This window comes from Panthera onca, chromosome A1, assembly GCF_046562875.1.
Source record: "Panthera onca isolate mPanOnc1 chromosome A1, mPanOnc1 haplotype 2, whole genome shotgun sequence".
NCBI classification, from domain to species: Eukaryota; Metazoa; Chordata; class Mammalia; order Carnivora; family Felidae; genus Panthera; species Panthera onca.
This window is the reverse complement of record NC_138339.1, coordinates 103161714-103175593: the sequence shown is the minus strand read 5'-3', so window position 1 is coordinate 103175593 and position 13880 is coordinate 103161714. Positions and strand designations below refer to the sequence as shown.

Sequence of the window (13880 nt, the reverse complement as noted above, 5' to 3'; positions counted from 1 at the left end):
CATTTTATTTAAAAATTTTTTTCTAATGTTTATTTTTGAGAGTGAGAGAGAGACAGCGCAAGCAGGAAAGGGACAGAGAGAGAGGGAGACACAGAATCTGAACCAGGCTCCAGGCTCTGAGCTGTCCGCACAGAGCCTGACATGGGGCTCAAACTCGTGAACTGTGAGATCATAAACTGAGCCAAAGTCAGATGCTTAACCAATTGAACCACCCAGGCACCCCCCACCTTTTAAAATATTTATTAAAGAAGGTATAGCCATTTGCTTAGTTTTTTATATATAGTTAGTTCATCTTCAAATTCTCCCAAACGTTTAAACCTCCAATCCTTCATTTGGACCTACAAGATACCCCAGCATTTTCATTTTCTTGAAAGGGTCTGTTCTGATGTCTTCTGACCTGATCCAGTATGAACTACTTGTCCTGTAGGCACCTGGGATCCCGGGATCTTCCCTCACATTCATCCTGGGTATTCCCATTTCTTCCCTCTTGTGTTGTAGCTCCCGCTTGCTGGATCTAATGCCATCCTCTTGGTTCATTTACTAGTGCAGAAGATTATGCATATATTTATACTCCAAACCCCACACTTGTGTTTGGGTAGTTTAGCTAGTTTTAGTACTCTAGGTTGGAAGTCCTTCTCATTCTGAATCTTAGAGGCATTGCTACATTTCCTAATAGCTTCCTGTGTTGCTGTTGAAAAGTTCCATGCCTTTCTAATTCTTAATCCTGTGAGTGCAAACTACTCTACCCCTCTCTGGAAGCTTTTAGAATTTCCTGTTTGTTTCCAGTGTTCTAAAATTTCATGAAGAAATGAGGAAATGCCCATTTCTTTAATATTTCTTTTCTGTGAATTTTTTAAAAAAATTTATTTTAGAGAAAGAGAGTGTGAGAGGGAGGGAGGGAAGGAGAGAGAGAGAGAGAGAGAGAGAGAGAGAGAGAGAGAAAGAGAGATTGAGAGGATTAATTCCAAGCAGGCTGCACGCTCAGCACACAGCCTGATGCAGGGCTCAATCCCACAATCCTTGGATCATGACCTGAGCTGAAACCACAAGTTGGACACTCAACCCACTGAGCCGCCCAAGCGCCTGCAAGAAGAAATAGGTTCTTTTCACTTGGTAATTAGTAAGAGTTTTCCCAGAAATACGTATTAATACATACAGATCTTCAAATACTTCCATCTAATTCTAAGATTCTAAAGAGGATACTGCTTCGAACAGGTTTTGACAGGAGTAGTTGTTTAGTTGTCCTTTATTATTTGGATTTAGTATCTAGTAAACTGTTGGGAACAGTAAGGACATTTTTTTTTTACTAAAAAAATTTTTTTTAACGTTTATTCATTTTTGAGACACAGAGAGAGACAGAGCATGAATGGGGGAAGGTCAGAGAGAGAGAGGGAGACACAGAATCTGAAGCGGGCTCCAGGCTCTGAGCTGTCAGCACAGAGCCCGATGCGGGCTGTGAGATGACCTGTGAGATCATGACCTGAGCCCAAGTGGGACCCGTAACCAACTGAGCCACCCAGATGCTCCTATCTACCTTTTTTGAAAAAAAAACAAAAACAAAAAAACAAAAGCAAACTAGGATGCCTGCGCTAGAGTACCTAAAATATTTATGTATGATTTAAAGGACTGTAATAAACCGATGAACCCATCAGTAAAGTTATGAAATGGAACATTACTAATTCTTTAGAAGGTCCCCGTGTGCCCACCCTCCCCAATTCTGATTATATCCTCATCCTTCCAATCCAGAATTAAACATGATCCTGAATTTTGGGTTAATTGTTCCTTTGCTTCTCTTTAGGGTTTTATCAACTAAGTGTATATCCTTAAACATATTTAACCGCCTGTTCTTCAAGTTCAAATACATGTAAACATACTGTGTGGTTGCTGTGTGATTGTTTTGTTTCATATGGTTTTTGAGACTCATCCATAATTAAACGTTGAGCTGTAGTTCAATGTCTTCACTGCTGGGTTCATATGTTATTTTATGAATATATAAGATTTATCCATTTTTTTCTTAATTCAACACCTGGCTTGTTTTTGAAGTGTTGCAAGTAATGCCACCGGGAACATTCTTGTATGTATTTCCCAGGGCTCGCGTTTGTTACTCTAAAATACATAACAAGCCATAAAATTGCAGGGTCATAGGTTTGTACCTATTCACCTTTGCTAGGTTATGCAAAACGTTTTTCAAAGTCGTACCAATTGATTTTCCCACGAGCATAGATGAGTTTCCACTGGTCTGCTTCCTCACTTGGTATTGCCCAAATTTTAATTTTCATCAGTCTAATTACTAAAGATATTTAGCATAATTTCATATTTTCTGTATAACTGCCATGTTCTTTTCCTTCAAGAGAATCTGTCTTGGCTATTCTTTGCCCTTGGCTCTTTCATAGAGAATATATGAAATGTTCTTCCCTATCCTTCATAATATTCCTTATTTTTAAGTCATTATCTAATATAGACAGTCCAGCTTTACTATAATCAGTTGTTACATAAGTCTTTTTTGAAATAATTTTTTTTTTTTAATTTGAGAGAGAGACACCACACCAGTGGAGGAGAGGGGCAGAGGAAAGAGAAAGAAAATCTTTTTTTTTTTTTTAATTTTTAAAAAATGTTTATTCATTTTTGAGATACAGAGACAGAGCATGAGCAGGGAAGGGGCAGAGACAGAGGGAGACACAGAATCCGAAGCAGGCTCCAGGCTCTGAGCTGTCAGCACAGAGCCCAACGTGGGGCTCGAACTCACGAACTGTGAGATCATGACCTGAGCCAAAGTCAGGCGCTCAACCGACTGAGCCACCCAGGCGCCCCAAGAAAGAAAATCTTAAGCAGGCTCCACACTGAGCATGGAGCCCGATGTGGGACTCTATCCCACAACCTTGGGATTATGACCTGAGCCAAAATTAAGAGTCGGACACTCAACTGACTGAGCCACCCAGGCACCCCTTTTTTGAAATAATTCTACTTTTATATCTATGACTTGACATTTAAAGTGAGTTTCTGGTAGGCATAGTTGTGTCTTTGATTTTTTTTTTAATAGTCTAATATCTGCTTTCTAATGTGGGTGTTTAAAAAATGTAGCCCCGCGTCAGGCTCTGGGCTGATGGCTCGGAGCCTGGAGCCTGTTTCCGATTCTGTGTCTCCCTCTCTCTCTGCCCCTCCCCTGTTCATGCTCTGTCTTTCTCTGTCCCAAAAATAAATAAAAAACGTTGAAAAAAAAATTAAAAAAAAAATGTATATTTAGGGGCGCCTGGGTGGCTCAGTCGGTTAAGCGGCCGACTTTGGCTCAGGTCATGATCTCGTGGTCCGTGAGTTCGAGCCCTGCGTCGGGCTCTGTGCTCACAGCTCAGAGCCTGGAGCCTATTTTGGATTCTGTGTCTCCCTCTCTCTGCCCCTCCCCCATTCATGCTCTGTCTCTCTCTGTCTCAAAAATAAACGTTAAAAAAAAAATTAAAAAAAATAAATTAAAAATGTATATTTAATGTAATTATTGATACGGTTAGATTTAAATATACTATTTTGATACTTGCTTTCTATTTCTCCCATCTTGTGTTGACTTTCCTTCTTTCCCAATTATTTCGAATTTGTTTTTTTTTTTTTTAAGTATTCTGTTCTACTGTTGGCTGATTAGCTGTGCATCTTTATTTTGGCCTTTTACGGCCTGCTCTCGAATTTACAGTGTGCATGTTTAATACATTACAGTCATCTTCAAATATTATTATAAGACTGGACATAGAATGTATGAACCATATAACAGTAGACTCCTGTTTCTCCGCTCTTACGCTTTGTGCTTGTGTTGTCCTATGTTTTTACTTTCCACATATATGACAAATCTCACAATACAGTGTTAGGTCTTTGCTTTCAACTGTTACCTTTTAAATACATTTTAAAAAGAAGAAAAAAATATTTTTTTTATTTACCATCCAAGTTAAACATCCAAAGCACTCTTCGTTCCTTTACGTCTATCTGTTACCATTTTGCTTTTATGGAAGAACAGTTCTGGTCTGCTGGCTACCAAGTGTATTGGCTTTGTATGAAAAAGTCTATATCTTATCTTCCTTCAGAGAGTCCTTTCCTTGATGGTTTTGTCAGTATAGTAACCTTGGACAGAAAAATTAAAAGTCCTACTTGCTGATGGGGCGCCCTGGGTAGCTCAGTTGGTTGAGCGTCTGACTTTGGCTCTGGTCATGATCTCACAGTTAGTGGGTTTGAGCCCTTCGTCAGTCTTCTGCACTGTGGGCACAGAGCCCGCTTCAGATCCTCTGTTGTCCTATCTCTCTGCCCCTCCTGGCTTGCACTCTCTCTCTCAAAAATAAATAAATATTTTTTTTAAGAAGTCCTACTTGCCATTTACCTGCAACTATCCTTTTATACCTGGACTCCTTTCCAACCATGTAGGAAAATAAGAATGTATTATCCATTGTTTTGATTCTGCAGCATGAAAATGAGCCTGAGACAGTTGGTTGTTCCTAGTTATCCAATTTATCTAGTCACTTCTATAGTTTTCATGTGTCCAAGGTAATCTTTGTAGAACTCTTTAGAAATTTTCCCCTTGGTTCTTCAGGCAAACATCATACCTGGGTTTAAAGGATATCTACACCCAGTTTGATGATGTCTGGCAAATAGCTTTTGTTTCAAATTTTTATTTGAAACAAATTTAAATTCTAAATTCTAGTTAACATACAGTGTAATAGTGATTTCAGGAGTAGAATTCAGAGATTCATCACTTACATATACCACCCTGTGCCCATCATAACAAGTACCCTCCTTAAATTAATATGCATCACCCATTTAGCCCATCCCCGTACCCATCTCCCCTCTAGCAACCCTCAGATTGTTCTCTGTCATTAAAAGACTCTTATGGTTTGCCTCCCTCTTTTTTTTCTCCCCATGTTCATCTGATTTGTTTCTTAAATTCTGCATATGCATGAAATATATGGTATTTGTCTTTCTCTGACTTACTCACTTAGCATAATACATTCTAGCTCCACCTATGTCATTGCAAATGGCAAGGTTTCATTCTTTTTGATGGCTGAGTAACATTTCGTCTTCTTTATCCATTCATCAGTTGATGGACGTTTGGGCTCTTTCCATATTTGGCTACTGTTGATTGTGCTGCTATAAACATTGGGGTTCATGTGCCCCTTTGAATCTGTACTTTTGTGTCCTTTGGGTAAATACCTAGTAGTGCAAATGGTTTTTAAGTATATTTGTGGTTTTTATCTATATTCATGTTGACGGAGCTCTTTAGAAAATAAACTTTTGATTTGAGAATGACTTTAGATTTAGAGATCAGGTACAAAGATAAAACAGAAAGTTCTTATATTCCCACACCCAGTTTCTTAAATCATTGTGGTATATTTGATTTAAATCACATTGGTATGTAGCCAACATTGGTACATTACCATCAATTCCAGCTTTATTTACATCTTAGCAATTTTTCTATTCATGTCCTGTTTTTTGTTTTGTAATTCATAGATGGAGTTTTCTTCTCTGTTTTTGAATCTTTAGGTCCATTTTAGTAAGTTTCATGGATGAGTATTAAATGTGCACTCATTCCTCCAAATTTACTGGCTGTCTGCATTGTTATTTTGTGAACCATTTGCATTGCTGTTGCTGAGAACCATTCTAGATGTTTAATTTTTGCCGTTAAAAACTTGGTAACAGTGGGGTGCTTGGGTGGCTCAGTTGGTTGAATGTATGACTCTTGATTTCAGCTCAGGTCATGATCCCAGGGTTGTGGGATCGAGCCCCAGGTCTGGCTATGTGCTGGGCGTGGAGCCTGCTTGAGATTCTTTTGCCCTCTGCCCTGCTCGTATGCATGTGCACTCTCTCTCAAAAAAGAATACCAAAAACAGAAAACACAGAATTCTATTACAGAATATTTGAAAACCTAATGCAAACGTTTAATTGCATACAACTGGTTTTATAACTTTTAACTTTGTGCTTAGTTGTCAGTTTCTCCAAAATCTGAAGTCCTGTGCAGAAGGGATTCCAGATGACCACAACCACTGTGAACTTTCTGAATTAACGGTAACGAACATCACCTTGTGAATTTTAACAGTATGTGATCATGTGATAGAAAAAATGTTTTTAAGTTTGTTTGTTTGTTTGTTTGTTTGTTTGTTTAGGGAGAGAGCTGGAGAGGAGCAGAGAGACACTGAGAGAGATTCCCAAGTGGTCTCTGTGCTGTCAGTGTAGAGCCCCATGTGGGGCTCAGACTCACTAATTGTGAGATCACGACCTGAGCCGAAACTGAGTTAGATGCTTAACTGACTGAGTCACCCAGGCACCCCTAGAAAATGGTTTTTGAACAGGAATTGCTCATCCTAAATAAGGAAATACGTTCTACAAATACCTATTAAGCACCTATCGTGTACTAAGTATAGATGAGGATACTATAATAAGACCTAACAGTTAGCTTCACGAAATGTAGAGTCAGTCCCTTCTACTTTGGGGCCCAGACTCTTAGACTTAGATCTGATTAGCATCCAGGCTACCTGGATTCCCTATGTGATCTTTATTTGGAAGACCATAAAATTTGACTTGGCCTTTTTCTAGGGCTCAGAAGATAATATTTTTCTTTACAAAAGCAAATGACCAACTGATAAATCCAGATCATAGGTTGGTCCCTTTAAACTGAGAAATCCTACACTGTTCTCTGAGATCAAAGTCACTGTTAACCTAGTACAGATGTACACACCTCTTCTTTGAGGCTGTATGTTAGATCTTTTATGTCTTTGATTCTACGAAAAGAAAACAAAGTAACTTGATCTGCACTTGATGGAAAAATAAAATTGAAGACGAAAGTCTTGGGGATATCTCAGTAACTTCTTTCGTAAGAAATATGATCGTTCCATATCCCAGGTATGTATATTAAAAATGTGAATAACTATGGTCAGAAGCTGCACTCAGTTATGTTTGGAGGGCCCCTCTCGTTGCACACGTTGTGGTTCTGGTTGTCTGGAGAGGAACCACTGCCCGATTCACCCGTAGCATGTGTCATACATGGGCCACCTAGGAGACACTTGAGGGTATTTGCAGATCATTTATTGTTTCATATTTGTGCTGCTCTCCCCTTCAACTGGCATAAACATCTGGGCGGGGGGGGGGGGGCTTTGTTTAGATGTTTGGTCCCCAGCTGTGACATGATGCCCTACTGTCTTACACAGAATTTGATTTAACAGAGGATTTTATTTTCAAAGGACACCACAAGTGAAAGCTATGGTGAAGATTCAGCAGCAGTTAGTTCTGTAGTACCAGGTAAGGATTTCAAAGCGACACAGGGGATGATACGCATGTGTACCTCTGTTTGTGTGTAGCAGATTTGAAGAGAGAGAGTACATCTTTGCAGCTGTGCCTTTTTTCTTCTCTCCACAGCAGTGGCCCAGGGTGAAGCCCAGTGGCTTCAGGAGGCGAAGAATCTGAGCGAGCAGCTGAGAGAATTCTATACCAGTGCCAGTTTCCGCCACATGTGTTTGCTTGAGGCCTCTCCCTCTCTGGCCACCGACCACTTGCTGGGTTGTGATCTAGCCCTGGCTTTAAAACACATCAGCAGTCCTGTGGAAGAGCCCGTGGTGTTGCCGGAGGTCTTTGCCAACTTGAACTCGGTCATGTGTGTGGAGGGCGAAGCAAGTAGTGGAAAGACAGTCCTGCTGAAGAAAATAGCTCTTCTATGGGCATCAGGATGCTGTCCCTTGCTGAACAGGTTCCAGCTGGTCTTCTATCTCTCCCTTAGTTCTACCAGACTGGACCAGGGGCTGGCCACCATCATTTGTGACCAACTCCTAAAAACGGAAGGCTCTGTCACCGAAATGTGCCTGAGGAACATCATCGAGCAGTTAAAGAATCAAGTGTTATTCCTTTTGGATGACTACAGAGAGATGTGCTCAGTTCCCCAGGTCATAGAAAAACTAATTCAAAAAAACCACTCAAGGAGCTGCTTATTGATTGGTGTACATACAAACAGGGCCAGGGACATCCGCCGATACCTAGACACGATTCTGGAGATAAAAGTGTTTCCCTTCTATAATACCATGTATTTATTACGGAAACTCTTTTCACACGATATGAGTTGTCTGCGAAAGTTTATGGTTTACTTTAGAATGAGCGAGAATTTGCGGGGAATTCACAAGACTCCTCTCTTTGTAACATCACTGTGTGCTAACTGGTTGCAGTATCCTTTGAACAAAGCCATTGATGGTGTGGCTATTTTCAAGTCGTATATAGAATGCCTTTTCTTAAAGCACAAATCTAAAGCTGAACTTGTCAGAGCAACCGTGTCCTCTTGTGGCCAGCTGGGCTTGAAAGGTTTGTTTTCATCTTGCTTTGAGTTCAGTGACGATGACCTTACAGAAGCAGGAATTGATGAAAGGGAAGATTTAGTTTCGTGCCTGTTGAGCAAATTCACAGCCCAGAGACTAAGACCGGTCTACCAGTTTCTAAATCCCGCATTCCAAGAATTTCTTGCAGGGAAGAGGCTGATTGAACTTCTGGATTCTGACAGGCAAGAAGATCAAGATTTGGGACTTTCTTATTTGAAACGAATTAACTCATCAGTGACGGCTGTAGGTCTCTACAGCAATTTTTTGAATTACTTCTCCTGCCACCCTTCAACAAAGGCAGGGCCAAAGATGGTATCTCATTTGCTTCATTTGGCAGATAGTAAAGAGTCATTGGAGATAATAATGAAAAACAATGACTACCTGAAGCACCATCCAGAAATTTCAGAGAAGTTGGAATGTATGAGGTCAGTGTGGCAGGTATCTCCAGAAAGTTACTTTTCAATCATTTCAAACCAGTTACTGTCTCTTGCCATAAAAATTGCTTACCAAAGCCACACTGTTGCTGCCTGCTCTCCATTTATTTTGCAGTTCCTTCAAGGGAAAACCCTGAATTTGGATGTACTTAATTTACCATATTTTTTTGACCACCCAGAAAGCCTATTATTGTTGAGGAGCATCCAGGTCTCCATAAGAGGAAATGAGGTACACACACTAGATTTGTCAATCTTGGAAACATGCATAGACAAATCACAGGCACCGACTGTTGATCAGGACTGTGTTTCTGCCTTTGAATCTGTGAGTGCGTGGAAGCAGGATATAGCTGAAAAAGAAGAAAACGTAAAGCACTTTCAGAACCTGAGACTCGCGAAACCACCAGACATCAGTTCTGGCTATTGGCACCTTTCTCCAAAGCAGTACAAGATCCCCCTTCTGGAAGTGCATGTGTCTGGAGGGGCCACTGTGAACCAGGAGATGCTCAGGGTTCTCACAGTCATTTTCTCGGCCTCGCAGTGCATCGAACTCCATTTACAAAACAGTGGGGAATTTATGGTGGGCATCGGCCCTGCTCTGGAGCAGAGTAAGGACTCTGTCACCAAGTGCTCAGTGTTCTGCCTGGAGCTGAGCACAGCAGAACAGGAATTGCTTCTCACCCTGCCTGCCCTGGAGTCTCTTCAAGTCTTGGGGACAAGGCAGGTACCAGGTACACCTGAATATATCTTAGATGACTATTCTGATGTGTAATTTTATTTTCTCACTCTTAGTTTTAGGTGGATGGAAACTTCTGAAAGCATGAGACCATAAATGCTGGCTGATAGAATAGATATAAGATAATCCTTTGACAAAAAGGGAATTAGATGACAAAAAAAAAAAAAAGATAACTGTTGACTAACCTATTTTTTCTTTAAAAAAAAATTTTTTTTTTTAATGTTTATTTATTTTTGAGACAGAGAGAGACAGAGCACGAATGGGGGAGGGTCAGAGAGAGGCAGACACAGAATCTGAAACAGGTTCCAGGCTCTGAGCTGTCAGCACAGAGCCCGACGTGGGGCTCGAACTCACGGACTGCGAGATCATGACCTGAGCCGAAGTCAGCCGCTTAACCGACTGAGCCACCCAGGCGTCCCGACTAACCTATTTTTTCAATAGGATTAGTGAAAGGCCTCTGAATAATAGAATGCTTTTTGAATAATTAACATAAAATTAAAATATTAACCAATGAAAGCTTTTTTTCTTATAGTTTGCTTATTGATTGATTGCACATGGGGGAAGGGGCATTGGGAGGGAGAGACAGATCCCAAGCAAGCTACGCACTGTCAGATGGAGCCCAACTCGGGGCTCAAACTCAAAGTGAGATCATGACCTGAGCCAAGGTCAAGAGTCGGCCACTTACCCGACAGAGCCATCCAGGTGACCCCCCAATGAAGGCTCTTAATAACCAGACACAAATTACTTACTCGTAAAAGGATAGGGGAGCCTGGGTGGCTCAGTTGGTTAAGATCTGACTTCGCCTCAGGTCATGATCTCATGGTTCCTGAGTGTGAGTCCCACATGTGCTGAGCTTGAGCCCGCTTCGGGTAAAACAGGAGCCTTGCTGCTCTTTCTCTCTCTCTCTCACTCTCTACCTCTTGTGGGATTCTCTTTCTTTCTCCTTCTCTCAGTCCCATGCTCACTTGTGCCCTCTAAATAAATTCATTCATTCATTCATTCATTCATTCATTCCATGTACCATGATGCTTGAAAATTACCCTTACCCTGCCTGCTTAACAGAAGAAAGGGCTTGTACCCTCTGGGAAATAATCGCTCTCATTTGTGTCCCCTGTCACTTGTCTAAGCAATATTTGAGATGTTTCAGTGTCGCCTTTGTGTGTCCTGCATTACATTTATTCCTAGGTATTTTAGACACTTTTGTAAATAGTATTTATGTTGTTGTTGTTGTTTTTTAATTTTCTGCTGCTTGTATGGCTTTGGTTTTCAGCAGTTTGTTATATGCCTAGATGTGCTTTACTCTGTGTTACCTTGCTGGAGGGTCACCAAACGTTATTAGGATCTGTGGGTAGATATTTATCCTCAAATTTAGAAAACAACTTACTCTTTTTAAAATGCCTTTTTATGGTGAAATATTCCTAACACTTAACGTGTTAACCACTTTTGAGTGCACATTTCAGTGTCATTAAGTACATTTCCAGTGTTGCACAACCAGCACTTTTATCCATTTCCAGAACGTTTTCATCGCTCCAAACGGTAACTCTGTACCAGTGAAACAGTGCCTCCTTTCTCCGCCAAGCCACTGATAAGATCTATCCTACTTTTCATCTCTATGAATTTGTCCATTCTAGGTATTCTGTAAGTGGAATCATACAACATTTTGGCTTTTTGTGTCTTGCTTGTTTCACCTGGCATATTTTTGAGATTCATTTGTATTGCAGCCTGTATCAGAACTTGGTTCCCTTTGATAGCTAATCTTCCCGTGTATATATCAGGTTTTGTTTATCCATTCATCTGTTGATGGACACTTGCTTTTCTTCTGGCTATTGTGAGCAATGTTGCTGTCAACATGGGTGTACAAATATCTTTTTGAGATCCTGCTTGCAATTGTTTTGGATATATACCTAAAAGTGGGGTGCTGGATGATGTTAACAATAATTCCAATTTCTGTGGAACCTCTAAACTGTTCACCACAGTGGCTACACCAGTTTATACTCCCATCAGCAATGTATGAGGGTTTCAGTTTCTCCACAACCTTGTCAACACTTGCTGCTACATATATTTTTTTTAATTAGAAAGTCATCCTATTAGGTGAGAAATGGTATCCCATTGTGGTTTTGATTTGCATTTCCCTAATGACTAACGGTTTTGAGCATCTTTTCATGTACTTACTGGTTATGTGTCCTTTTTTGAGACAGGTCTATTAAATCTTTGCCCATTTTTAAAATAATTTTTAACATTTATTTTTGAGAGAAGGAGAGAGGGAGAGACAGACAGACAGAACATGACCAGGGGAGGGGCAGAGAGAGAGGGAGACACTGAATCTGAAGCAGGCTCCAGGCTCCGAGCTATCAGCACAGATAGCTTGAACTCATGAACCATGAGATCATGACCTGAGCCAAAGTCAGACGCTTACCCTACTGAGCCACCCAGGTGCCCCATTCCTTGCCCATTTTTTAATTGTGTTATCTTTTTGTCTTGAGTTGTAGGAGTCTTTATAGAATAACTAATATTCTAGTTATTGAATCCTTAATGGACATATGGTTTGAAAATATTTTCTATTTTGGAGATAGTCTTTTCATTGTGTCAATAATGTCTTTAAATGCACATAAGTTCTAAATTACTGTTTTTGGTAGCATATCTAAGAATCCATTGTCAAAGCCAAGGTTATGAAGATTGACTCCGATCTTTTCTTCTGGTGGCGGTTCCATTTTAAGGTAGCTATGTATGGTGGTGGGAGGTAGGGTCCAACACCATTCTTTTGCATGTGGAAATTCTGTCATTTCAGCACTGCTTGGGAAGACGTCTTACTTTTGTGCATCCAGAGTAGCACAGGGCTTCTCATAGAGTAATCAGTAGACGCTACAAAAAGCAGCATGTTCATATATGTGCTTTCTAGAAAAAACAATGTTTTATGATATATGGAAGGTTTTTATTTGCAAATAAGAAAATGGATTGCTGACTCAAAATGACAGTTTCAAATTTTCCATTTGGAATTCCTTAGATTAATAATGGCAAACTGTGTGCTGCCTTCTAGGTAAACTTTTTACTAATTTGGACAAGTTCCTATGCCTGAAAGAACTCTCTGTGGATCTGCATCATCAACAAAATGTTTTTGCACTCATTCCTGAAGAATTCTTCAATCTCCACCACATGGAGAAATTACTGATCAAAATTTCAGCTGAGTATAGTCCTTCTAAGCTAGGTAAGGATGGCACTTTGATTGACGTGTTTTTGCATCGTTTGGAAAGGCAACTTGGCCAATAACTAAGAGTTACAGCTTTTGTAAATCTCAGGTTGTAGCCTGTATCCATAATGAATTGTGGGAATAGCACTCTTCCTCATTAAGAAAACAGAGAACTGTAGGGGCACTTGGCTGGCACAGTCGGTAGAGCCTGCAACTCTTGATCTTGGCCTGAGTATGAGCCCCATAGTCAGTGTAGAGATTAAAAAAATCTTTAAAAAGAAAGCAGAGAGGTATTTGAAGTTATTGAGCCCTTATTATACATGTCCTAGCAATTGTTTTTTTCCTTAAAACTTTGAGCGTTTTTATTTTGAGAGACAGAGACAGTATGTGAGTGGGGGAGGGGCAGAGAGAGAGAGAGAGAGACATACAGACGCGGGGCTCGAACCCACCAAAGGTGAGATCATGACCTGAGCTGAAGTCAGACGTTTAACTGAGCCACGAGGTGTCCCGACATGTTAGGAATTGTTCTAAACATTTTACAAATATTAACCCATTTAATCTTCAGACCCTTCTATGAGGTAAGGTACTATTAATGTTACCTTAAAGCTAGGGAAATTGAAGTATAAAGAAGATAAGTAATTTGCTTGAGGTCAACCAGCTAAGGAAATGGTAAATCTGGGATTCAATCAGATCTAGGAGTTCTGATTACTCCTAAGTCTGTGCTTTTAACCACTGGTAAAATGTCTCTCCAAACTATTTGGGAGAATTATTTTGATTTTATTTAATTTGCTCTTAAATTTCAACTTTCAGATCTTCCAGATTGGAGTGGAGGAGGGGAAATCTGCTGATGGGTAGCAATTGGAAGCATTTCCCCTTTTCTCACCAGCCTATGCTATTGATTGAACAATTTGTGCAGCCATCTTTCCTAAATGCATCTTGTAACAAAATGACTTAGGTGTCCTCAATTCCTAGTTCAGTGAAGACTGAGCCCTACATATTGAGGCAATGTAAATCTCTGTGGAATTAACAGGAAGAGTTGCATGCTATAAAATTCTTTGAAGCTGAAAGTGGAAGTGGTAGTTTTCTTGTATTTGTAATTTTTACATCAAATTTAGGTTTTCTTCAGATTTGTCATGGCTGTTATGTTCCTTTGTATCATATTCCTACTGTGTAAATGCCGGTCACATGCAAACTTAAGACAT

At 40.2% G+C, this 13880-nt stretch overlaps 1 protein-coding gene across 6 annotated transcripts in view; it reads left to right on the top strand.

The window, feature by feature from the left end:
• The window catches only part of NAIP (NLR family apoptosis inhibitory protein), an 87945-nt gene that overhangs the window by 12379 nt on the left and 61686 nt on the right, over positions 1-13880 (top strand). For all 6 annotated transcript variants that reach the window (XM_078449160.2, XM_078449162.2, XM_078449157.2 and 3 more), the window contains exons 8-11: positions 5952-6033; positions 7206-7263; positions 7381-9486; positions 12529-12696. In XM_078449160.2, coding sequence (XP_078305286.2) covers positions 5952-6033; positions 7206-7263; positions 7381-9486; positions 12529-12696 — 2414 coding nt within the window. The remainder of the gene's footprint in view (positions 1-5951; positions 6034-7205; positions 7264-7380; positions 9487-12528; positions 12697-13880) is intronic.